At 44.8% G+C, this 26,954-nt stretch overlaps 1 protein-coding gene across 5 annotated transcripts in view; it reads left to right on the top strand.

The window, feature by feature from the left end:
* ASAP2 (ArfGAP with SH3 domain, ankyrin repeat and PH domain 2) overlaps window positions 1-26,954 on the top strand; it is a 333,390-nt gene that overhangs the window by 153,207 nt on the left and 153,229 nt on the right. For all 5 annotated transcript variants that reach the window (XM_030198894.1, XM_030198893.1, XM_030198892.1 and 2 more), the window contains exons 10-14: window positions 15,049-15,152; window positions 15,257-15,326; window positions 20,682-20,769; window positions 21,570-21,618; window positions 23,066-23,232. In XM_030198894.1, coding sequence (XP_030054754.1) covers window positions 15,049-15,152; window positions 15,257-15,326; window positions 20,682-20,769; window positions 21,570-21,618; window positions 23,066-23,232 — 478 coding nt within the window. The remainder of the gene's footprint in view (window positions 1-15,048; window positions 15,153-15,256; window positions 15,327-20,681; window positions 20,770-21,569; window positions 21,619-23,065; window positions 23,233-26,954) is intronic.

Here is a 26,954-nt window from a genome sequence, read left to right as displayed (position 1 = left end):
CATGGGACATACCTATCCAGTCAATTTCCCAAATATCCACAATAAAAAGGATCCACTAATTTTCTCCCAATATATATCTGTGCTAAGGAAAGTTGCCACAGCTGCCTGCTGCTCCTTCTTCCTTCTCTGTGTTTGCTGGCTGGCAGTTAAAAAAAAAAAAAAAAAAAAAAATTTTAAAAATGACATGGGTTCTCTTGAGGTCTCCAGTATCAGTTGACCTTACTGGGGATGGAAATGTGAAAGTGGGTAGTTAGGTGGATTAGGGGCACTCTGGTTCCAGGGCACAGTACCAGAGAGCCTCTTATGCAGTAATTAGGTGTTAAGCTTAACGTCTTCCTCTAACTTTGACTTTAAAATGGAAGTTCAAGTTCCAACAGTTACATTTACTTACATTTGGTTCACGTTTTTTACTTCATGAAAGTAAAAAAAAATAAAAAAAAAGTTGTGTTCAAAACCCAACGCAGATTTTTAATGCAGTCTTTATATCAGACACTATGAAAGAAGTGTTATTCCTTTGGCATTTCAAACTCTCATTAATCATTTGAGTTGGCAGAATATAATGCCTCTGAGCCCAGCTCCTGCTCTTGCTTTGATATTCTGAATAATCACATGTGCCAAAGTGATAGTAAAGCTGCAGTGCTGAATTTTTCTTTTCTATCCCTGTGTAGCTAGTAGTAGTGGAGAATGACACAGGGAGTGGGACCCATGGTAACCATGGGGACAGAACCCGTGGGGATGGGGACAAACTTTGTTTCTGTGTCATTTTCTACTTTGAAGCCTGTTAATGAACTGGACTGCTATTTATGTTTGAGTGATACATACGACGATATTTTGATTTTTTGGAAAAATAAGCAATCATGCTGGCCACAAAAATTTGCATGGGGGATCCTGTACATTCCTGCTACCAGCACATCTTCTAAAAAGCCATCATCTATTGTAGGAAGGACTGTGGAAGTTAGGAAAGCTAGATTGAATCCTGAGATTGTTGATTTACTTTCTCATTCATAGATTCAAAAATCATAGCAGTGCTTCATAAGCCATATTTCTCCCCCGCTAGGGCATACAGAATGGGTTGTATTTTGTACCCCTGGACATTTTAAAAGGGTGGATTAGAATTCCTTGGGGTAGTAGAAGTCAGCTATTGTTTGGGTTGGAAAGGTAGAGGGTGGTGGGGGGGGGGGGGAGTTATTATAGTTGCTCATTGTTATTTTCTGTTTTTGATTTATAAAGATTTGCACAGTATATTCCTTTTTATATTTTAATAAGATTTAAATATAAAATCATAAGTTTGAGGTTTCTGTAGATAAGCACAGAGCCCACAGGGATGGGGCAGGGATGGGGACGGAGACAGAACCTGCGTGGATGGGAAGGGGACAGACTTTATCCCCATGGAATTCTCTAAGTAGTAGTAGTTACTTTTGATGTTATTTCTTGTATTTGTAATGTTTTGTTCAGCTTAAATTGTAGTAGTCAAAATGTAGTTTAAAGTTAATGTTTTCTTATGCATGAAAGTAAGCATTAAATCTAAGCCAGTAGTGTGCAGGGAATTTCACATAAAATGCAATGTTCTGTGATTGCAAAAATTTTCATATGCTTTTAATGAATTGAATTAATATTGATTGTGTACTATAACTGAAGAATTTGTTTTTTCTCCCTTTTTCTGAAATGCTTTTGCGTTTTCTGACCGAAGTCTAGGAGAGTAAGTGATTTAGTATTTTGCAAACAGTAAAATTGCATGCTTTGTTTTAATCTGCATAGAACCTCTTGTTAATTAGCAGCAGGGTTTATGCTTATATATGTTAATTTAGTTTCTCCCTTCTGAGCTTTTTATTGAATAGAACTGTTAAGAGGATGTATTCTATCTTTCTTCCTTTTATGGTCCGGTAGAGGTATTGCTGTTAAACAAAGTAACATTACCACAGCTGTACTACTCATAGTAAGAAGAAAAAAAAATAGGTACCCTTATGGGATTGGTCTCCTGAGAAACATAATATCCATTTTGTGTACAAGAGAATTCCTTGTTGACCTTGTGCCATATGTTATCCATTTTTGTGTATTCACTAATAGTATTATTTCAGTGTACATACTGTCTTTTTAAACATTTCAACATAACCAGCCAAATGTCATTTGTTGAAATGCAAAAGAACTGGATATATACTTTGGTCTTTCCTCAGAATACTAGCTAGGACAATTAATTTTCCTTTGCATGATCAAAGGGATTGTTTGAAGGAGTCTCCTTAGAATCCAAACTATATAGAGAAGAAACGTCCCTCAACTTTATTTCTGAGAGAAGAGGACATTTCTCTGACTTCAAAGGGTTTGTTTGAAGCAGTCTCCTTAGAATCCAAACTATGTAGAGAGGAAAGGTTCCACTTAACTTACTTTCTGAGAAGTTCTCAGAAAAGAGGACATTTCTCTGGGTGAGTGACATTATTTTGTTCTGTTCTTGGTAACTTAAAGATTGGGTTTAAAAGAGGAATTGTAGGTTATTGATACACCAAATTAAAAAAAAAAAAAGAATCAAACTTTATTAACTAGTCTCCATACCCTTTTCCCCACAATTTTTAAACTTTAATTTTCTGCCACAGCATTAACAGATAGATTCAAGAAGGCACAGCAGGGATTAGTTCAGTCCCCAGCTCCCACCCACCCCTAGCTTGGCTCTTCTTTTATAATCAATTATTCTAATTAGGACAACAAGAGGAGAGTTTTCATTAGAGTTTTAATTACATGTAATAGTTTCTGAGAAGCAAACATTAAATAAATTACATATTATACCATATAATCTTAAGGCTCTTTATAGTCATCTGATATCCCTAGTACCTTAAGATCTTTTAATTAAAAACTTTATAATATTAAGATGCAGCCAGCAGTCCAGCTACAAGAGGGGTGCTTTCCAGTCTTTTGCATTGTGTCACATATTTTATTATTTCCTAGTTGGCAAGAGGTTATATGTGTGTGCTAGATGCAAAGAGCTCCTAGCTCCCAGAGAACGAATCTGTTCTCGTGAGGCTAGAGTAGCAGACGAGTGAGTTGAGGGAGACAGAGAGGTACATAGGGAGGCCAACAGGGACATTGTACAGAGGTCCCATTGTACAGAGGCACTCCTGTAATTTCTTCTAGTTGGTGCTGACTGGTGTTTGACAGTTGTTTTTTCAGTTCTTCTAGCAAGGTGATTTTGTCTGCGAGTGTTAGATCTTTCCTTGGCATTTTTTCAGCATATGCCACAGATGGAACATTACACACCCCGCAGCAGCATGTGTATACAAACGCGGCAGTCTATATAAACTTCAGGGGTTTGTGACGTATCAATGACGTTTTACGTACGTTACTTTCCTAAACAAACGGTGCGTTGTCCCTTTACAACTGTGCTTTGTTTCTGTTCTCTGTGTTTTGGGCCAAATATTCGGCCGCCCTGATTTAAGCGGTGTCTCAATTAACCAGAATCCACTGTATTTTTTTTAGGCTGGTCTAGTTACTGCTGCTAGTGTTTTCACACCAGTCTTCCTTGTTTCTTTTTCTGTACTTGCCAAAATACACAATAGTTTGGCTTCAACATACAGGATACAGCTAACAATCTAGTACCATCAGTACTATTATCACTGAAAGTATAGTTTGCATGATTTAGGGTCATAGTTATCAACATGGGCATCCTTTTGTGTTTTTCCACCCAGCTTTCCTATCAAATATTGTACTTCATCTCCTCTTCCCCTCACTGTTTGTCATTCTGCTCTTTCAGCCCCTCCCTGTTTACATTTAGAATGTAAGCCTCCCAGACATTAATTTGATGGGCAGGGTAGAAGATCTTAATAAACTTGGAAACTTGTTGTTTTTACCACTAAATCATACTATTTTAGCACAGGTTCCATTTTATGCAATTAGACTTGAATTAACAGTAAAATAAGTCTTAACGTTGGCTCATGTTAATAACTTCACCCCTTAATGTAAATTGTCAGAGCTGGTGAATACTGTGGGATAGTGTATCCAAATAGGTTACTTTTGCACATACAAGCATAGATTCTATATATGGCGCCTAAAAAAAATGGGCACCGAAAAAAACATACTTAGTACTATTCTATAAACCTCTCCTAAAGTTAGGCACGGTTTATAGAATACACGTAGCACCTGTTCCTGCGACTAAATTTAGCCGCAGCCATTTACGCCAACTAAAACCTTGTATAAAAGCACATGACTAATTTAGGCACAGATCGGTCATATTCTATAACACTGTGTGTATATGTTAGGAACGCCCATGCCCCTCCTATGGCCACGTCCCCTTTTGAGATCCATACAGTCTGCTTTACATGCATTGCTTTATAGAATACATTTAGGGAGCTGTGGTGTAAATCCTAATTAGTGCCAGTCAGTACCAATAATTGCTTGTTTGCATCCAGTTATCAGTGCTGATTGGCTTGTTACCCAATTAAGTTACACACACGTCTGCTGCACAGGCTGATTTGTGCACGGAGCTCTAGTCACCATATATAGAATTCAGGGGACAATGCCTGTAATGAACCATACTCCTAAACCAGGTTGTGCTGGATATGATTTTAGTCTCTCAAGTTTAATGCTAGTGCTCGCATTATGCGAGAGAGCTGCTTTTTGGTATTCACAGGATACAATATATAAAGGCAGCTTGTCAAGGTGCACCTGGAAATTTGTTTTTCATCAAGTCAGTGGCACTCAAAATAATTGAGAATATATCTGTATCTTTCTGCCACATTTTCTCAGAGGACCAACAAGATCACAAATCTCACAACTGGATAATGTAATCTGACAGAGCCTACACAGTAAAAAGACTCCAGCTCAGATCTGGAAGCTTTTGAGAGACAATGTTGTGCATAACGTTTTCTTCACATCATTGCATGGGACCTCTTTGCCTTCGTTGTTCCACAGTTACAATCCTAAGGACAAAAGGGGGGAACCCATACAAAGTTGCAGGTACAGCCCTACCTTTTTGGGCAGACTGGATGGGCCATGCTGGTTTAATCTGCTTCCATTTACTATGTTTCTATATAAGGCACCATCTCTGCTGCTGTTGAGTTCTGCTGCCTAGTGCCTACTCCACATCTTTTTGCAAAATGTCTGTAAATATCTGTCAGTGTAGCCATGCAGACCGTGAAATGCTATCTGGTCAATTGCTTGATCAAAAGTCCATCTTGAAAAGAAGCTCAGAAATTCATGTGTAACCATTCCAAGTGCTGGAGTCATTAGGGTTCATTATATACTACCCAAAGTCACACACAAGCCCAACACCTCAATTGGAATTCACAGAAGCTCTGCTAGACATGGCTCAAGCAAAGGCCTATGTCCATGATTTCAGATGATTCTGAGTCAGCAGGTATACATGGAGAATATTGAGGTTGTAGGACCATATGGCCTCAACAGTATTTTTTTATTTTTATTTATTGCATTTATATCCCACATTTTCCCACCTTTTTGCGGGCTCAGTGTGGCTTACAATACATTATGAATGATGGAAATACATTTTGTTACAATTCGGTTATGGATTACATTGTGAAGAGTTATACGAGACAAAATCAAAGTAACGTTGAGGAATATATCGATGGAAAAGAACGTTGAAACATTGGAAGGAAACAACGAGGAGCCAAGGGGCAATATATCATGACAGAAAACATATGATATGTATTTTTTTTTTTTTTTTTGTGAGTAGACGTATATGTGTGGTGAGGTTTCAGGATAGAAAATTCATAGTGGATGTGTTGATGTATTACTGAACAGTGAGTGTGGATTTATGTGTTTTGGTTCTTTCCGTAAATTTTCTCAAAAAGATGTGTTTTCAATAATTTGCGGAAGTTGGTTTGTTCGCAGATCGTTTTCAGGCCACGTGGCAGCGCGTTCCAGTCCTGTGTGCTCATGTAAGAAAAGGTTGACGCGTGCAGCGCCTTGTATTTCAGGCCCTTGCAATTAGGAAAGTGGAGGTTGAGGAAAGTTCTGGATGATTTTTTAGCGTTTCTGGGTGGTAAGTCGATTAACTCAGACGTAGGCTGGGGCTTCTCCGTGAATAATTTTGTGGACTAGTGTGCATACTTTAAAAGTAATGCGTTCCTTGAGTGGGAGCCAGTGTAGCTTCTCTCGTAATGGTTTTGCACTTTTCATATTTTGGTTTTCCGAATATGAGTCTGGCTGCTGTATTCTGGGCTGTTTGAAGTTTCCTCAGTATTTGCTCTTTGCAGCCTGCGTACAGTGAGTTGCAGTAGTCCAGATGGCTGAGTACGAGGGATTGCACTAAGCTGCGGAAGATGGATCTTGGGAAGAATAGTCTTATTCTTTTCAGTTTCCACATGCAGTAGAACATTTTTTTTGTTGTGTTGTTTGCATGGGTTTCGAGTGTTAGGTGGCGGTCGATGGTAACTCCAAGGATTTTTAGTGTTTCTGAGATTGGAAGGTTTAGTTTTGGTGTATTTATAGCGGTGAATTCCTTCGTGTTGTATTGGGAAGTAAGTATCAGGCACTGAGATTTTTCTGCATTTAATTTCAGACGAAATGCGTCTGCCCAGGTGTTCATGATGTGTAGACTTTGGTTGATTTCATTGGAGATTTCTTTGATGTCTTGTTTGAAAGGGATGTATATTGTTACATCATCGGCGTATATATATGGGTTGAGGTTATGGTTTGATAGGAGTTTTGCCAAGGGGATCATCATTAGGTTTCCTTGGCACCTCAGAATGAGACAGATTCAATGAACCTTGCATTCTCAGTGACTCAGGCCACTCAAAAATTGAAATCTTTCAGGGACCTAGGTTCCCCTCTGTAACTTCTTTTCTCCGAGGACAAGCAGGCTGCTTGTTCTCACTGATGGGTGACGTCCACGGCAGCCCCTCCAATCGGAATCTTCACTAGCAAAGTCCTTTGCTAGCCCTCGCGCGCCCGCGCGCACCGCGCATGCGCGGCCGTCTTCCCGCCCGAAACCGGCTCGAGCCGGCCAGTCTTCTTTTGTCCGCACTCGGTACGGTTGTATTTTTCGCCGTGTCGAGCCCCGAGAGTCGACCTCGCGCGTCCATATTGTTGAACGTGTTTTTTCTTCGGAAAAGCTTTTCTTCTACTCGGGAAGTGCTCCGGAACCCCTCCACCGGGTTCCGTTTCAATCCTCCCCGTATTTCCAGCTTTTGGCCCCGATAAGTTTTCTTTCGTCGTCGGGGTAGGCCTCTTTTCGGCCTCGGTCGAGATTTTCTCCCTCTAAAGTTTTTGGTGCTCTTTTTCCGTCATTTCGGACTTTGATTTCGCCGGCGTGATTTTTCCGCCCATGACATCGAAGCCTTCCAGCGGCTTCAAGAAGTGCACCCAGTGCGCCCGGGTTATCTCGCTCACTGATCGACACTCGTCGTGTCTTCAGTGTCTGGGGGCCGAGCACCGCCCTCAGAACTGCAGTCTGTGTTCCCTGCTTCAAAGGCGGACTCAGGTAGCGAGACTAGCCCAGTGGAACGTTTTGTTCTCGGGCTCTTCGTCGGCATCGGCACCGGGATCTTCGAGTGCATCGACGTCGTCAGCGTCCAGACCATCTTCCTCGGCCGCCCTTGCATCGAGTGCATCGAGGCATCGGGCCTCTGCATCGGCGCCGAGACATCGGATAGCTGCATCGACGTCGGTGGTACCGGGACCTCGTCTGCTGATGTCGTCGGACGGTGGTGCATCGTCAGGAGTGCAGGTGAGGGCTGTCCATTCCCCTGCTGGTGGCGGTGAGCCTTCGGGTGGGTCTCCTCCCACCCTGAGGGCTCCTGCGGTACAGCCCCCCCGAGACCGACCTTCTTCGGCCTCGGCCCCGAGGAAGCGACGGATGGATTCTACGTCCGCCTCGTCGGTGCCGGGGAGCTCCGGTGACATGCTTCGGAAGAAGTCGAAGAAGCATCGACACCGGTCTCCTCCCCGTGTCGGCACCGAGAGCTCTGGGTCGCCGAGGGATTCGGCACCCAGCAGGCATCGGCACCGAGAGGACCGCTCACCCTCTGTCCAAGAGGTGTCGATGCGCTCCACTCTGGACAGCCCGGAACAGCCTCCTCGCCCGGAACAGGTCCTGACGTCGACGCCTGCATCGACCTCACAGCCTTTCTCTGCAGCCGCTCTAAACGAGAGCCTCCGGGCCGTTCTCCCAGAGATTCTGGGAGAGCTGTTGCGCCCTACCCCTCCGGTACCGGCGGTGCTTGCGCCTCCGGTACCGTCGAGCGTGGCGCCGGCTGGCCCATCGCCCAGGTTGAGGTCCCCGACGTCGGTACCGCGTGCGGTGCCGGCAGCGGCCACCTCCCAGGAAGGCTCCCCGACTACGTCGGCGGAGGGAGCTTCGCCGATGCGGGCGAGGGAGTCTACCTCTCGACGCCCCCATCGTGGACGTGGCTCCACTGAGTCGAGCAGGGCGAGGTTGCAGACACAGGTTCGTGAACTTGTGTCTGACACCGAGGGTGAGGCCTCGTGGGAGGAAGAGGAAGATCCTAGATATTTCTCTGACGAGGAGTCTGAGGGTCTTCCTTCTGATCCCACTCCCTCTCCTGAAAGACAGCTTTCTCCTCCCGAGAGTCTGTCTTTTGCTTCCTTTGTCCGGGAGATGTCTACGGCCATCCCCTTCCCGGTGGTTGTGGAGGACGAGCCCAGGGCTGAAATGTTTGAGCTCCTGGACTATCCTTCTCCACCTAAGGAAGCGTCCACCGTTCCCTTGCACCATGTCCTAAAAAAGACATTGCTTGCGAACTGGACGAAACCCTTAACTAATCCCCACATTCCCAAGAAGATCGAGTCCCAGTACCGGATCCATGGGGACCCAGAGCTGATGCGCACTCAGTTGCCTCACGACTCTGGAGTTGTGGATTTGGCCCTAAAGAAGGCTAAGAGTTCTAGGGAACATGCTTCGGCGCCCCCGGGCAAGGACGCTAGAACCTTAGACTCCTTTGGGAGGAAGGCCTACCATTCCTCTATGCTCGTGTCCAAGATCCAGTCTTACCAGCTCTACACGAGCATACACATGCGGAACAATGTGCGGCAGTTGGCGGGCTTGGTTGATGCTCTTCCCCCTGAGCAAGCCAAGCCTTTTCAGGAGGTGGTCAGGCAGCTGAAGGCGTGCAGAAAATTCCTGGCCAGAGGAGTTTATGACACTTTTGATGTTGCGTCCAGGGCCGCTGCTCAAGGTGTGGTGATGCGCAGGCTCTCATGGCTGCGTGCCGCCGACCTGGAGAATAGAATCCAGCAGCGGATTGCGGACTCGCCTTGCCGTGCGGACAACATTTTTGGCGAAAAAGTCGAACAGGTGGTAGAGTCTCTCCACCAGCGGGACACCGCATTCGACAAATTCGCCCGCCGGCAGCCTTCAGCTTCTACCTCTACAGGTAGACGATTTTTCGGGGGAAGGAAGACTGTTCCCTACTCTTCTGGTAAGCGTAGGTACAATCCTCCTTCCCGACAGCCTGCGGCCCAGGCTAAGCCCCAGCGCGCTCGCTCTCGTCAGCAGCGTGCGACTCAGCAAGGCCCCGCGGCTCCCCAGCAAAAGCAAGGGGCGAGCTTTTGACTGGCTCCAGCAGAGCATAGCCGACATCCAAGTGTCCGTGCCGGGCGACCTGCCAGTCGGAGGGAGGTTGAAAGCTTTTCACCAAAGGTGGCCTCTCATAACCTCCGATCAGTGGGTTCTGCAAATAGTCCGGCAGGGGTACACCCTCAATTTGACCTCAAAACCTCCAAATTGTCCACCGGGAGCTCAGTCTTACAGCTTCCAACACAAGAGGGTACTTGCAGAGGAACTCTCCGCCCTTCTCAGCGCCAATGCGGTCGAGCCCGTGCCATCCGGGCAAGAAGGGCTGGGATTCTATTCCAGGTACTTCCTTGTGGAAAAGAAAACAGGGGGGATGCGTCCCATCCTAGACCTAAGGGCCCTGAACAAATATCTCGTAAAAGAAAAGTTCAGGATGCTTTCCCTGGGCACCCTTCTCCCCATGATTCAGCAAAACGATTGGCTATGCTCTCTGGACTTGAAGGATGCCTACACACATATCCCGATACTGCCAGCTCACAGACAGTATCTGCGATTTCAGTTGGGCACACGCCACTTCCAGTACTGTGTGCTACCCTTTGGGCTCGCCTCTGCGCCCAGGGTGTTCACAAAGTGCCTAGCTGTGGTAGCAGCGGCACTTCGCAGGCTGGGAGTACACGTGTTCCCATATCTCGACGATTGGCTGGTAAAGAGCACGTCCGAGGCAGGAGCCCTGCAGTCCATGCAGATGACTATTCGCCTTCTGGAGCTACTGGGTTTGTGATAAATTACCCAAAGTCCCATCTTCTTCCAGTGCAGAACCTCGAATTTATAGGAGCTCTGCTGGATTCTCGGACGGCTCGCGCCTATCTCCCAGAGACGAGAGCCAACAACTTGTTGTCCCTCGTCTCCCGGGTGCGAGCGTCCCAGCAGATCACAGCTCGGCAGATGTTGAGATTGCTGGGCCACATGGCCTCCACAGTTCATGTGACTCCCATGGCCCGCCTTCACATGAGATCTGCTCAATGGACCCTAGCCTCCCAGTGGTATCAGGCCGCTGGGGGTCTAGAGGACGTGATCCACCTGTCCACGAGTTTTCTCGAATCCCTGTATTGGTGGACGATTTGGACCAATTTGACTCTGGGACGTCCCTTCCAAATTCCTCAGCCACAAAAAGTGCTGACCACGGATGCGTCTCTCCTGGGATGGGGAGCTCATGTCGATGGGCTCCACACTCAAGGAAGCTGGTCCCTCCAGGAACGCGATCTACAGATCAATCTTCTGGAGTTACGAGCGATCTGGAACGCTCTGAAGGCTTTCAGAGATCGGCTGTCCCACCAAATTATTCAAATTCAGACAGACAACCAGGTTGCCATGTATTATGTAAACAAGCAGGGGGGCACCGGATCTCGCCCCCTGTGTCAGGAAGCCGTCAGCATGTGGACCTGGGCTCGCCGGAACGGCATGGTGCTCCAAGCCACATATCTGGCAGGCGTAAACAACAGTCTGGCCGACAGGTTGAGCAGGATTATGCAACCTCACGAGTGGTCGCTCAACTCCCGAGTGGTGCGCCAGATCTTCCAAGCGTGGGGCACCCCCTTGGTGGATCTCTTCGCATCTCGAGCAAACCACAAAGTCCCTCAGTTCTGTTCCAGGCTTCAGGCCACCGGCAGACTGGCATCGGATGCCTTCCTCCTCGATTGGGGGGAGGGCCTGCTGTATGCTTATCCTCCCATTCCTCTGGTGGGGAAGACTTTGTTGAAACTCAAGCAAGACCGAGGCACCATGATCCTGATTGCTCCTTTTTGGCCGCGTCAGATCTGGTTCCCTCTTCTTCTGGAGTTATCCTCCGAAGAACCGTGGAGATTGGAGTGTTTTCCGACCCTCATCACGCAGGACGAAGGGGCTCTTCTGCATCCCAACCTCCGGTCCCTGGCTCTCACGGCCTGGATGTTGAGGGCGTAGACTTTGCCTCTTTGGGTCTGCCAGAGGGTGTCTCCCGCATCTTGCTTGCTTCCAGGAAAGACTCCACTAAGAGAAGTTACTTCTTTCATTGGAGGAGGTTTGCCGTCTGGTGTGACAGCAAGGCCCTAGATCCTCGCTCTTGTCCTACACAGACCCTGCTTGAATACCTTCTGCACTTGTCTGAGTCTGGTCTCAAGACCAACTCTGTAAGAGTTCACCTTAGTGCAATCAGTGCATACCATTTCCATGTGGAAGGTAAGCCGATCTCAGGACAGCCTTTAGTTGTTCGCTTTATGAGAGGTTTGCTTTTGTCAAAGCCCCCTGTCAAGCCTCCTACAATGTCATGGGATCTCAATGTCGTTCTCACCCAGCTGATGAAACCTCCTTTTGAGCCACTGAATTCCTGCCATCTGAAGTACTTGACCTGGAAGGTCATTTTCTTGGTGGCAGTTACTTCAGCTCGTAGAGTCAGTGAGCTTCAGGCCCTGGTAGCCCAGGCCCCTTACACCAAATTTCATCACAACAGAGTAGTCCTCCGTACTCACCCTAAGTTTCTGCCAAAGGTCGTGTCGGAGTTCCATCTGAACCAGTCAATTGTCTTGCCAACATTCTTTCCCCGTCCTCATTCCTGCCCTGCTGAACGTCAGCTGCACACTTTGGACTGCAAGAGAGCATTGGCCTTCTACTTGGAGCGGACACAGCCCCACAGACAGTCTGCCCAATTGTTTGTTTCTTTTGACCCCAATAGGAGGGGAGTGGCTGTAGGGAAACGCACCATATCCAATTGGCTAGCAGATTGCATTTCCTTCACTTACGCCCAGGCGGGGCTGGCTCTTGAGGGTCATGTCACGGCTCATAATGTTAGAGCCATGGCTGCGTCGGTAGCCCACTTGAAGTCAGCCTCCATTGAAGAAATTTGCAAAGCTGCGACGTGGGCTTCTGTCCACACATTCACATCCCATTACTGCCTGCAGCAGGATACCCGACGCGACACTCGGTTCGGGCAGTCAGTTCTTCAGAACCTGTTTGGGCTTTAGGATCCAACTCCACCCCCCGAGGGCCCTGTTTGTTCTGTTCCAGGCTGCACTCTCAGTTAGTTGGTAAATTTTTTAGGTCAATCTCAGTTATGTCCTCGCCGTTGCGAGGCCCAATTGACCTTGGTTGTTGTTTTGAGTGAGCCTGGGGGCTAGGGATACCCCATCAGTGAGAACAAGCAGCCTGCTTGTCCTCGGAGAAAGCGAATGCTACATACCTGTAGAAGGTATTCTCCGAGGACAGCAGGCTGATTGTTCTCACAAACCCGCCCGCCTCCCCTTTGGAGTTGTGTCTTCCCTTCAGAGTTTTGTCTTGCTACATACTGGACTGGCCGGCTCGAGCCGGTTTCGGGCGGGAAGACGGCCGCGCATGCGCGGTGCGCGCGAGGGCTAGCAAAGGACTTTGCTAGTGAAGATTCCGATTGGAGGGGCTGCCGTGGACGTCACCCATCAGTGAGAACAATCAGCCTGCTGTCCTCGGAGAATACCTTCTACAGGTATGTAGCATTCGCTTTATCCCTCTCTTCTTCATATGTTGTAAACTATTTGGATGTTATTCTTTGGCTTATAGTGTATAATAAAAACATCGTGACTGGGTAATTCAGTCTGGAAAAAGGAATTCCTTTTCAAATTCCTTCTGTTCAAATTGTCCTCACTACAAATGCATCCAAACTGGATTGGAGAGGCCAACTCGATGGTTCTTTGGTCCACTCAGGAGGAACTTTACCTGGTAACTTTGTTGGAGCTCGGGGTAGTATGCTCTAAGGCGTTCAAAGATCAGTTTGCTTACACAATAATCTTAGTTCAGATCAGCTGTGTATAACATCAACAAGGAAGAAAGAATAGGGACTTGCCTTCTATGATAGGAGACTGTCAGAACATGGAACTTTGTTATCTGGCATGGGAAAACAGTGTCCTGTCAAAGGAGTGGTTTCTGGATTCAGGGATTTGGGGCACACCTGTGGATTATTTTGTGTTTCCTAAGAACAGAAAAGTACCTAAGTTCTGCTAGAGTTGGAACTTTGTATAAACTAGTCTTGGATGCCTTTCTCTTAGATTGAGGAGGATAGGAAGGGTTTTCTTTATGCATATCCTCTGATTCTGCTCAGGGGTCCAGATACACAAAACTTACTGAGCCACCAATGAGCTTTTTTTTTGGTTTTTTTTTTTTTTAATTTTTAATTAGTTAGCTGGTTTAGTGAGCATGGAGTTCAGCAAGACATGCATAAAGGGGTAGGTTCTGCAGGCTCTTTTCCTGTCTCTGTAGCAGCCAAAAAGAATTGTATGCAAAGTTATTTTAATGAGCTAATTACTGTTCAAATATGCATGTTGAGTGATGCACAGCTGTTTTCCGATCAATGTACAGAAAGGATCGCCTACCTTTAGGATGACATTTTTACTGGTGATCAGGAGCTGTCTGTTGTATGATGGCTGCTTCTTTGCGGTGCAGTCAACAGGCGGATCCAAGGGTGAGTGTAGCACTACCGCAGTTCAGAAGCCCCGTTCGCATGTGGATGGAGCCCTTGTATAGGCTCTGGGATAGTAACAGGTCAGGTTTTTCCAGGTGGACACTGGGCTGTTTTCTCAGCTGCTGCAGCCCTAGCTCCATGCCGCAGGGCTAAAGAACATCCGTAGGGAGGATTGACAGCACCTGCTTGGGCTCCTCGGTGCAAATCTGTGCCATGAAAAGCATTTGTGCCACTGATAAGTTTGAAAAAATAATGGCTTTTATACACATAACTTGTATTCATGTATAAAAGCTGTAGCACAAGTGCTGCTCTGAGTATGTGCAGAGCAGTCAAGCTTAGCGATTGGCTGTTCTGCGCATGACACATGTATAGGATGACACAGGATGGCACAGGTTTAAAATTTAAAAGTCAGATTAATCTTAAATTTCAATCTGTGGGCTGTGGAACAATATAACAACATGCACAGTCAACAGGGGTAGAAGACTCTCAGGAAATTTCAAAGGTTCTGCAATGTATCTCCACCTCTGAGTACCACTGCAGTACTTGTGTCCAGATTATCTGTCTGGCAGCATTGTCAGTGGTGTTACTATTCTCCTCAGATCTATGGTATATATGGATCAAAGATGAAACAAAAAGTGGAGTGCACAATTAATAATGGGATCCAGATGATTCTATATTGCCAGGATCAGTTACATTTGAAAAACGACCCAACACAGCTGTGTTTGGGCATTAGCATATGCCTGCATCAGGGATCTCAAGAAAATCTTAAAACCAAATGCCAGAGGAATAGAATAAGTTGCTGGTTCTAAATTCTTATAGCGTTCCTGATGGGAGCATTATAGAGGTAACAGTACAATTGATGAGACTTAGTCTGCAGTTCTAATGAACCATATTTATACACAAGCGCTATAAAAATTTAGAACCAGCGACTGATTTCATTCCTCTAGCATTTGATTTCTTTCCTCTAGCATTTAAGATAATAAATTACTGGCTGATAAAAATACTGGTAAATAATGTTGTATAACTTGTGACCACTGCAGACATTAGTTTGTTGCGTGTGTTGTGTATAGTTAGAAAACACATTAATTTTTGTGTACTGTTTCTTCAGGATTCACAAATACGACAAAGTGCTGCATATAGTCTGCATCAACCTCAAGGAAACAAAGAGCATGGCACTGAAAGAAGTGGAAACTTGTATAAGAAAAGTGATGGGTATGTAATTTTTTCTTAGAAGATAATAGCTGGTTTAATTACATTTTGTTATTTTTGATAATATTAGTCAAATATTTTTATGTGAAATTTTTGTCTCTCTCAAGAATACGAAAAGTATGGCAGAAGAGAAAATGCACTGTTAAGAATGGTTTCCTTACAATATCACATGGCACAGTAAGTATTTTAGAAATTGTATGGATGTTGAATACTTCTAGGTTTAACTACTGTATTTGGAGTAAATTAACCTTGCTAATTTCTATCATATGGTATTATTTATGTGAGCCACTTAAGGCATCTAGAGGCTGAGAGATTAGGATGCAGCTTTTCTGAGAGATTGTTCCAGCACTGTTCTTTAGTCAGCATGCAAGGGCTGTGTAAGAGTTATAATGTTCTTGGGTTTCGCCATATGGTTTGTGCAAATTTGTCAACATTCTTTTGCATCCCATTGGTCAGATATAGGGAAACTCAACCTACTTTCTTTGGTTCAGTAGAGCTATACAAACTATCTCCTAAATTCCATGAATACCAATACTGCTGTAATAGCCAATCAATATCTTCTCTCACTGAATATGTCTCAACAGGATTTTCCCAGGAAGGGAGGGTTAAGATGGCCAATTTAGTTAGACATTCCATTAATAGGCGTGTAACATAGCTGGATTGCTGGTGGATGTGAGGATTGCTTGGTCATTTGCCTAGTACGAAGATGGCCAGTTTCATGTCACCTAGATAAGTTTAGACAGTGTTGGGGAGGAGCCAGATGTCCTGGGTACATATGGAACTGTGGGAGGGAGGTTCTGGAAATTAGTTTAATCTTTTGGGCAGAAAGTTGATGTGTACAATCTCCAGGGTAGTAATCTGAAAAATTCTCCCTGTTACACATGCAGAACCCAAGAGGCAGGCAGAACTCCAGAGTCTCAAGGGATTGGTGAGACTGTGGTGCAGGGAAGAGGCATGTAGATTTGCAGCAAAGTACAGCTGCAAGATAAAAAGACAAAATATGATCATATATCTCCTTTAATGGTGTAACTTTATTGGTATCAGTGGAGGCCCACATTTTGTTTAAGAATTGTTGTTTGGTCTATAAAACTTTAGAAGGTCATTGTTCTGAGTGCTTGTCATCTTCTTTGCGATTAGTAAGTTCAGGTTTTTCCCATCGCAGTGTAGATCATCATCTTTTGGACTCTCCCTCAGTGAAAAGTTAAAAAAAGATTTCATGAATAATTTAGCGAGAAACACTTAATTTGCATTTTTGTTTATTTCACCACATCATGCACACCAGACTGAAACTACTGGTTATTGTCCTAAATGCCAGAGCACCAGGGCCCATTTGGTACACATGTTTTGGGTATTCCCCGTTATCCAGGACTTCTGGCGTTGGCTTCTCCAATTTTTTGTTAAGATATAATCCATCTTTGTGGCTTGCATTCCTTTGCTTCTGTTTGGTGCCTACACCTTAGACCGGTGATGGCGAACCTATGGCACGCGTGCCGGAGAGGGCACGCGGAGCCCTCTCTGTTGGCACGCGCACCGCCGGTCGCCTCACCCGAGACTTTCAGCCCACCCACCCGGCGTCAAGCATTCCTTCCTCCCTCCCTCCCACCCGGCGTCAAGCATTCCTCCCTCCCTCCCACCCGGCACCAGCCCGCCCGGCCTCCATCCCTCCCTCCGAACCCGAAGAAATTTAAAAGTCTTCCCTTGTCCAAGTAAGCGGCGTCAGCATCAGCAGTAGCAGCGAAAAGCGTGCTGCTGGTTCTGTGCGTCTTCAGCCTTCCGTCTCTCAAGCTCTCTGGTCCCGCCCTCATTTCCTGTTAGGGCGGGACCAGAGAGCTTGAGAGACGGAAGGCTGAAAACGCGCCGAACCAGCAGCACGCTTTTCGCTGCTGATGCTGACGCCCCCTATTCGGACAAGGGAAGACTTTTTTAAATTTCTTCGGGTTCGGAGGGAAGGAAGGATGGCGGGCTGGAGCCGGATGGGAGGGAGGGAGGAATGCTTGACGCCGGGTGGGAGGGAGGGAGCGAGGCCTGGTGCTTGGGTGGGAGTGCTGGGTGGGTGGGAGGGAGGGAGGCCTGCCTGGTGCTTGGGTGGATGGCCTACCTGGTGCTTGGGTGGGTGTCCTGGTGTTGGGTGGGTGGATGGCCTGGTGCTGGGTGGGAGGGAGGGAGGCTTGGGTGCTTGGGTGGCCTGGTACTTGGGTGGGAGGCCTGGTGCTTGGGTGGGAGTGCTGGGTGGGTGCATGGCCTGGTGTTGGGTGGGTGGCCTGGTGCTGGGTGGGAGGGAGGGAGGCTTGGTGCTGGTTGGCCTGGTGCTGGGTGGGAGGGAGGCCTGCCGCAGGGAGGGCAGGGGGGAGAGGAGGGTGGCTGGAGGGGAGGGCAGGGGAGAGAGGAGGGTGGCTGGACATGGGCGGCTGGAGAGGAGGGTGGCTGGACATTTGTGGCTGGAGGGGAGAGGAGGGTTGCTGGACATGGATGGAGGGCAAGAAATGAAGAAGAAATGAGGAAAGTAAAGAAATAAATGGAAAGGAAGCCCTGGAAACGGAGTTAAGAGAACAGATAGAGAGCAGCAGAATCAGCGACTAGGACCAATATGGATAGAAAAACAAAATCACCAGACAACAAAGGTAGAAAAAAATCATTTTATTTTCATTTTAGTGTTTGGAATATGTCCAATTTGAGAATTACATCTGCTGTCTTATTTTGCACTGGGTATACTGGAGCTGTAATAACTTACAGAAATGATTTATAATGAAAGAAAATCATGTTATTTTTTTCTCCTATACTAGTATAATATTTTCAATGATGTCTGTTTATATGCGCCATGGCTGGTGTAAGGGGGTGTGGCTATCATAGGGGTGGAGTCATATGTGGGGACCCCGCCCATAATGAGTACCGGCACTTCGCGATGAGTAATTAGATTTGGGTTGCTGTTTGGGCACTCGGTCTCTGAAAGGTTCGCCATCACTGCCTTAGACTGTCCCACTTGCCCCGGATGTAATCACTTTCTCAAGTGTTTGGTGTTATTTGCAATTAAATCCATCCTACAGAATTGCCTACTACCTATGGGTCCAACTATTCAGCAGTGACACATCTTGATGATTCTGGACCTCTTCATAGAGCGCCTACAGGTCCCTGATATCTCCTCTGGGTTGGGCTCTCGCTTTCAGGCCATGTGGGCACCCTTTTGGGACACGTTACTGCCGAGTGCTTGTAGTCACCTGCTTAATTTCTGAAGGTTGTAATATTTGAAGATCTGTTTATGCCCTATTAGGCATTACCTGAATACCCTCCTAATGCTATGCTTTATATATGCGAGAGGTGCTCAGTGAATACAACTTTGTTTGGGAATTAATGTATGGCTTCTATTTAGCTCAGATTAATAGATACACAAATTAATTAAATATAATTGAGGTCTGAATAAAGATATATGTAAAAACTTACAATCACTGTGTTTTAATAAGATGTTAAGTTTAATGTTTTCACACAGAGTCAATACCACATATTTACTTTAGCTTACCCCCTGTATGGTCAGTGGACTTAGACTTTGCTAGTTGTTGTCAGTCCTGTACTGTTCTAAAAAGAGTCTGATTTTAAAACAGAAGTTCACTATCCTTCATTTCTGATGCTAGCTCAATTTGAATAGGAATGTTTCACCTTTTCCTAGGGAGAGATCCTTGCTCCCCCCCTTCTGAAATACATTTTCCTCCATGGCACACCTTTCAGTCCTTGTGCTGGCCTGGAGTCCACCATTTTCACATACTCCAACACTCACACTTTCTCTCTCTCTCTCTCTCTTTCTCTCTCTCTCTCTCTCTCTCTCACTCGAGCCCCTAGGCAACTGTCTACACTGTGAGCTCTGCGTGCAACTAACTCACAGCCTCTAATACAAGCTCTCAGCTACAGCCTATCCTGCATGCCCAATCTGGGTCATGAGGCAGCCCGCTGTAAGCTCTTTACTGCTTGTAGTCTATATTGCCTTTACACGTCTATTACAGTTCAATATCAGTTCTTCAATCCAAATTTCTTGAAAGAATGGAATTCAGAAGACGAAAAGGAGCTATCAAATCCAAACATTTGATGAATCTTCAAAGCGCCTGCTTAAGCCTTAACAATAGGCACACTAATGGGATTCAAAGCCAACAGGACCTGTTTCGCCAACTCATAAGGCTTCATCAGGGTCAGGTGCAAAACAGACATCTAATCTGAAAATCAAAATATTCTTCATTAATATCTAAGCTCCGAATATAAAAACAAAACTCTTAAAAACCACACAACCCTTACTGAAAGATCCTGTGTATGGCTTGGAGGCAAATTCACATCTCCAAAATGGCACTATTGATGTCAGACGCCAAACTTTGGTGCTTTAAAGATCCATCCCACATACGTCAATACACCTGAACAGATCTTCAAACCCTAAATGACTCACCACGACTTAAGAGTACATCCTAAATATAACAAACACTTATTAACAGATATACATAGAAGATGATTACAAAAGTGTAGCCCATTCTAACTGTTGATTCAAGAGGCCTTCGACTTCAGATGATGGATCATTATTTCCTGGTATCAGTATTAACAAATAGAAATCTTTAATTTTCCTGTAGGAAATTGCTTCCATTCATTTTGCACCTTTCTGTTTTTGACTACAGAACAAATTGCTAAGCTTAATGAATTTTCTAGGTTCTTTTTTCATGAATTAATCATGAATATATCTGATTTATGGTTTGATACTGGAAAAGTTGAGACTTATTACAGTCAACTCAGTATTTGTTTAGGCAGGATTTGACTTGTTAAAATTTAGCTGACTGAATTTGTAATCTCTAATTCTTTCTCACTCCCCCCCTTTTTTTATTTTTTACAAAGCCGGGTGGTAATGCCAACACAATCCATTCACTTGAATGGGCTGTGTAGGCATTGCTGCGCCAGCAGCCGCAAGCATGGCTTTATAAAAAGGGGGGGGGGGGGGGTTAGCTAGGATGCTTGATGTTTTTTTTTCATACCATACATATTTGAATATAAACCAAGATTTTTGGGTCAAAATTGGGGATCTCTGTTTATATTTGCCTCTCTTCATCCCCTCTCCCCCCACGCTTGCCGGCATTTCTTTCTCCACCCATTGCTGTAGTTCCTACTTCTGGCTGACGCTGACAAAGGAAACGTTGCGCTGGTCCGGTGCAGGACCTTGAGCATCTGCATACGTGGTAACCGTGGAGGAAGGAATGTTGGTAGCTGCAAGGGGTGGGATTAGTGGTGTGGAGGAGGAAGAAATGCTGGTAACCATGGGGAGGGGGGTTGGGGAGGACGAAATTCTCATTGCCGGAGGGGGGTGGAAGTTACTGTACACTTGAATGTAACTCCCTCCTCCCCAGTTTGTATTCGTTTTCATGTTATCTCATTTTATACTCAAATTATGTCTATAGTTACTGATGTAAAACAAAAGCATTTTTATATTTCTTGATTGTATGAGGTAAACTGAATTTTCTTCTGAATGGGTTTTATGGATCTCCTTTTTTGATGTACTTTTTCTTAACTTAGGTGAACACGCCCCCTGCAAAGCTCAATCTCTTAACCTGTCAGGTAAAAACAAACCCAGAGGAAAGAAAAAGTTTTGATCTCATATCACGTAAGTTTATTATTTAAAATATTTTTATTTTACTTGTATATGCTTTTATTTTTAAAATAATCATATGGCTCGAGTGAGCCTCTGGCTTTTTGGCACTGGAGGAGCCAATTAATTACACATGTTGGCAACATGGGAGGCTAGAGAGACAAAGGGGTCATTTAAATGTAAAAGCGTTTCTTACTGGTCTGGGATCCTTACCTGAGATTCCTCCATCCACGGGGTCGGAGTCTGCTCCTCAACAACTTATAAGTAACTTTCACCTTTAATGGAGTCCAGCCCTTACTGTAGTATTTGGGGGGGGGGAGGGTTGGTACTGTTAATTTTGTCCTGTGTGAATGCCTTGGAGGGGGGTCATAAGAATCAAGACCCTCTGTGGCCATTCCTGGAATCATTCGAGCTTTTTCCTTTATGGAGGGGGGGGGGGGGGTATTTGGAGACAGTGGTGATTGGGAGAGGGAGGGTGGCAAAAAGGGGAGATTTGACATTTTTACACTTTATTAACTTATGTAATAACACCGTGTTAATTTTGTTCATTTTCAAACATTGTATACTACTACCAGGTGATGGGTTGGGAGGGGTGTTTGATTCTATGTAAGCAAAATTGAACGAATCACTGTTTCCTAATCAGTATGCTATTTTCTTTGTGCGTTCAATAAAAAACGGTTTAAACATAAAATAATCATATGAAAAAATGCTTTGTAGAAAATGTTTTCTTAGAGAGATGATTCTCTCTATTACTTTTATAATCAAATGTGTTTTCTGAATTTTGCTGAACAGTTCACTTTTTCAATTTCATGCAGATGATAGAACGTATCACTTTCAAGCTGAAGATGAGCAGGAATGTCAGATGTAAGAACTACTTTATTGCTGCTAGCTCTTTATGGGGCTCTTTTACTAAGGCTTAGCACGTGCTAACAGAATTAGCGCATACTAAATGCTAACGTGCTAATTCTGTTAATGCATGCTAATCTGTAGTAAAAGGGCCCCTATATTTGGCTGCAATGTTTTTAGAATGTAAGTGGGTTACAGTTGAAGCTTCTAGTTTTATAGTCCCTATTAGTGCATTTCTATTTGTGTTTTTCTGAGGGGGGGGGGGGGTGTTAATTGATATAAATGTACTTTCCCAAGTTAAGATTTGGTAAATATTGCCATCTCTTCAGGTGGCTGAATTACAGGATGGCCAAGGCTATAAAGTTGTCTTGATTCAGATGTTTATGCTGTTCATTGGAAGAGAAACTGATTCTAGAAGCATGAGAATATAATCGAGCTGAAATATGAAGATATAAACTTTTGCACTAAGTAGCCTAGATGGGAACTTATTCTGTAAAATGTTCAGGATTTATTGTTGTGTAATTTTTTTTTTCTGACAGTTGTATGTTAAGTAATAAAAAAATAAGAGAGAGCCACTTTGGTAAAAGTGAGGTCCTTAGAAGCTATCCTGTGTTTGAACTGAGCTTCAGAAGTGCAGTGCCAGAGTTAAATCACTAGACTTTTTTATGCTTCCCTGCAAATTGAATGTGCCCTTCCAAAGGCTGGAAGGAACAGTCAGGTGCTGTTTCTTACTAGTTAATCTCAAGACAGTAAGTTTTGTCCTTTACTGCTATAGACAGGTCCACTTTTAAGTATTTCTGAATATTACTGAGATTATTTTATATTTGAACCAAGAACTTGGCTAATTTGTATAATTTTGCTTTCCTGGAAAATGAGACCTGCTTTTGGAACACTAGCGGGTAGGGGATTTTGCTGTCCTTGGGATAGGAGGCATAAATTTTGAAAGTAACCCTCAAAAGTTGACTGTATTTTCAAATTCTGTTGAGCACCAGTTTAGCTATTCATGTATGTGAGAAAGTATGAAGAAAGTACTAGAGGCTGATAGGCCAACTACATTTCATGATTGTTCTTATTGAAGGAAATAAAATGAATTTCTTGTATAGTTGTCATATCTTCCAGTCTTTTTCTGTATTGCATATGTAAAATCCTGTGCAGTTCACGGAAGCAACATTTGATATTAATATTCATATAACAGAACAACATTTGACATAAATATTTACATCATATATTGGTAAGCTTTGGAAATCTAGTGGGTCTTTTACTAAAGCTTAGCTTGAGTTATCTGCATCAGGTCCCATTTTATTTCTATTGGCTCTGCTGCAGATAACTCGAGCTAAGCTTTAGTAAAAGACCCCCTAATAAATTGGGATAAGGAAAACTCTGGGGAACAGATGATAATAGGTGGAAAGAGAATAATGTGATAAAAGAAAAAAATGAAATTAAAAAAAACATAACGCTTTTTCAGATGGATGTCTGTACTGCAGAACAGCAAAGAAGAAGCTTTAAATAATGCATTTAAAGGTGGTCAGACCACTGGAGAAAATAATATTGTACAGGAACTGACAAAAGAAATTATATCTGAGGTCCAAAGGATGACTGGAAATGATACATGTTGTGACTGTGGAGCACCAGGTAACTTGGTTAAAAAATAAAACTAAAGTGAACTTAAAGATGATAATAGTTGTTAACTGTTTATGTATATGGTAACATTACCCAGTACAATGTCTTAACTTTCAGCAAACATCCTATGTTGTTTTTGCTGTGTGTTGATATCTTCCTGCTTTCTTGCTTTCTGATACTGGTGAGGTGGGACTACATGCCAGATGAGACTGATAATTCACTTCTATCTGTGAATTGACCATATGAAAAAGGGACACACTTTTATAAAACGAACTGTTCATGAGTTAGTAGTGATCATCAAATATAATACAGCAACAGGGAAATCCAACTCAATTTCAGGAAATCTTACCAAGTAAGCACTGTTTTGTTATTTTGTTATTATTATTATTATTTTTTTTTACAGCAGCTCTTACCTTAAAGGAGAGCTAACATAACTGCTGATTTTCTACTGTAGCTTAGGGCTGTGTGTCAGTGGTTAGCGAGTTCTATAGAATACATTTTGGAGATTCTGGCATATTTAGAAATTCCTTAGTGTCCATGTCAGACCAGTTCAGAACCTGTGGATTATGTCCATTGACCAGTGAATTGAGATGGAGAAACAAAGGGCACTCTCAGCCTTAAGTGCTCAGTATTTCTCTGTCTCCTGTGGATTGGATAGAAAGGCTTGTACACCTCCTGGACTGTTTCTAAGAAGCTCCTCATCCAGTTGGAGGACAGTTGTGTTAGTACTACAGAGGAATTCCTCACTTTGGGATTATGCGCCATTAAAAAAAGAAGAAGAGGTGAAAGTGGTCTTGAAGCTGGTTTTATTACTGATGCTCCTGTGTCAGCTGGAGAGCTTATACCAGTTGAGCAGGGGGTGACAACATGGTTTCACTAGAGGCAAGTCTTGTCAGATAAATCTGATTAATATTTTTGACTGGATGACCAGAGAGTTGGTTCGAGGGAGAGCACTAGATGTGGTGTATTTAGATTTTAGCAAAGCCTTTTACACGGTTCCATATAGGCTAATAAACAAACTGAGTGCCCTCGGTATGTTCCCTAAAGTGACTGATTGGGTTAAGAACTGTTGGAGTGGAAGGCGACAGAGGATAGTCATAAATGGAGCTCATTTTGAGGAAAATGATGTTACTAGTGGTGTGCCGCATGGTTCGACTCTTGGACCAGCTCTTTTTAACATTTTTGTAATTTATATTACTGAAGGGCTGCCTGGTAAGGTTTGTCTCTTTGTGGATGATACCAAAATCTACAATAGGATAGACACTACTAAAGGTGTAGATAACATTAAGAACGACTTCCTTAGCGTCCCTCCGGACCGGCCCAGGATTGGACTGATGGGTTGTGCACGCCTACCAGCAGGTGGAGACTGAGAAAAAAAAACTCTGACTCTAGAGAGCCAATGAGAGCCCTGGTCATGTGACCCTAGCCTCAGTATTTTCTCAGTCTCCCAGCAGGTAGGACGTGAGCCTATTAGTCTCTCTTTTTGGTATTTGTAGATATTTTCTTTATTGGTTCTTCTGTGCCCAGGAATTTTATTGAGGTCATTCCTGATACTAAGTGCCTTAGTGTTCAGCCTCTGGGGTGTTAAACTCGGGTGCCCCGAGTCCCTCCCCCCTATTTCCTCCCCATCTCCCTTCTGGTGTATCCTCACACAGCTTTATTAATAACTAAGGGAAGGGCTACCCTTTCATTGTAAAGGAGTATTGCCTTTGGGAGAGGCAGCCAGTACTTTAAAAAAAAAAAAAAAAAGAACTGAACAGCTGAGTAAGCTATCTGTTCCCCGCTGACTTAACGAGCAGGCAGCTCTGTCAGGCAGCTCTGTCTTTTCAACTCTGTGTGGGTTTCAGCACCTGGTTTAAAAAAAAAAAAAAAAGCTACGAGATAGGGGAAGCGAACGAAGGCAAGCCAGTACCCTTTTAGTGCTTTATTGCTCCTGTCAGCCCTCGGGTTTTTAGCTGCTAAATAGGCGTTTTAAAAAAGGCGCGAACCGCGTTGCCGCTTTCTCGCGATGGCGGAAAAGTTGAAAAGATGTGCAGTCTGTCAGCGTCAGGGGGTTAATGCCTCCGGCGCCTGTAAATTTTGTACAGCGCTTGACATGCCCGCCGTTTCTCTTCCTCCACCGGCTTTGTCTTTGGTTCCGTCGGGGGTTCCGATTTCGCCGTCGCGCTCCCTCCTAGTTCGGAGGCCTCTGGCTTAGTTCTTGAAGCGCCCGCGGCGAAAGTGGCGCGATCAGCGGCCATTTTGTCTCCTGCTCCTTCAACGTCGGGTGCCGCGTCTGGCCCTTTAAACTCCGCGATTTTGGGAGATTTAAATACGGAGGTCCTGGTACATTCGACAGCCACTCAGGGAGGAGGTTTTCCCCCTGAGTTTGTTATTCAGATGTACCAGGCCTTCCTGATGCAGCGAGAGGGGCCAGCAGCGGGGCTGTCAGGGGCTACAGCGGGGCTGTCAGGGGCTATGGGCAGTTCGGTTCCTACTGCAGCTAAGCCTAGGACATGTGAGTTTCCTTCAGATCTGGTACCAGAGCATAGTTCAGACATGCCTTTTTTGGAGGAAGAGGAAGACTTAGGACCGGCACTTAATGAGCTGGCTTGGGAGGATCCTTCCTCTTTAGATCCTGACACTGTTCCTTTGGGCCAGGGGGAAGATCCCTCGGTGGCTAGAGTGTTTCATAAGGAAGATTTACAGGATCTTATTGCTATGGTGGCTACTACTTTAAATTTTGATGATCAGCCTCCAGCTTCACAAGTCCGTAAGGTTGATTTGTTGGTTAAGGGCTCTAGGGCTTCCAGCAAGACCTTTCCTATGCATGAGGACATTTGGGATGTCATTAAAGCGCAGTGGGAGGTCCCGGATGCTGCTTTTCGGCCTACTAGATCTATGTCTCGTTTATATCCAGTGCCCGAAGCTGATAAAGCACTTCTTAAGCTCCCAGTGGTTGATGCTGTGGTCTCTGCGGTTACTAAACGCAACACAGTCCCAGTAGATGGAGGAACGGCGCTTAAAGATACTCAAGACAGGCGTTTGGACCCTCTTTTGAAGCATAATTTTGAGGTTTCCTCTCTGGCAGTACAGGCGGCCATTTGCGGATCTTTAGTGGCCAGGGCCTGTTTTCGTTGGGCCGAGAGAGTCCTGGATAGATCTTCGGATGATCTTGCAGCTATAGATGTTGAGGTGGCAAAGATTGAAACGGGCTCTGCTTTTTTAGCCGATGCCCTATATGACTTGTTGAGGGCTTCTTCTAAATCTTTGGCCCTGGGAGTTGCAGCTCGCCGCTCTCTTTGGTTGAAGGGTTGGTCGGCAGATGCGGCCTCCAAATCTAAGTTAAGTAAATTTCCCTTTAGGGGTTCATTTTTGTTTGGAGAGGATTTGGACAAATTGGTTCACTCCCTAGGGGACTCTAAGGTGCCTCGTCTCCCTGAAGATCGGCCTCGCCTATCCAGTCGGGGTGCCTTGTTTGGACGTGGTAGGCTAAGGTCTTTCCGTAGATTTCAGCCTGGTAAAGCTTCTCAGCCTCAGAGATCGCGTTTCTTTACCAGGAACCAGTCCTTTCGAGGTTACCGCAGAGGAGGCAGATTCTCAAGCGGCAATTTTCGCTCCCCTGCGCGTACTTCCCAATGAAGGTGCGAGGGGTCCTTCTCTGGTACCTGTCGGAGCTCGGCTTTCTCAGTTTTATCAGAGGTGGGCCCACATTACATCAGATCAGTGGGTCTTGGAGGTGGTTCGAGACGGAT

The sequence above is a fragment of the Microcaecilia unicolor genome, chromosome 3 (assembly GCF_901765095.1).
Source record: "Microcaecilia unicolor chromosome 3, aMicUni1.1, whole genome shotgun sequence".
Classification (NCBI taxonomy): domain Eukaryota; kingdom Metazoa; phylum Chordata; class Amphibia; order Gymnophiona; family Siphonopidae; genus Microcaecilia; species Microcaecilia unicolor.
This window is presented reverse-complemented; position numbering and strand designations above follow the sequence as displayed.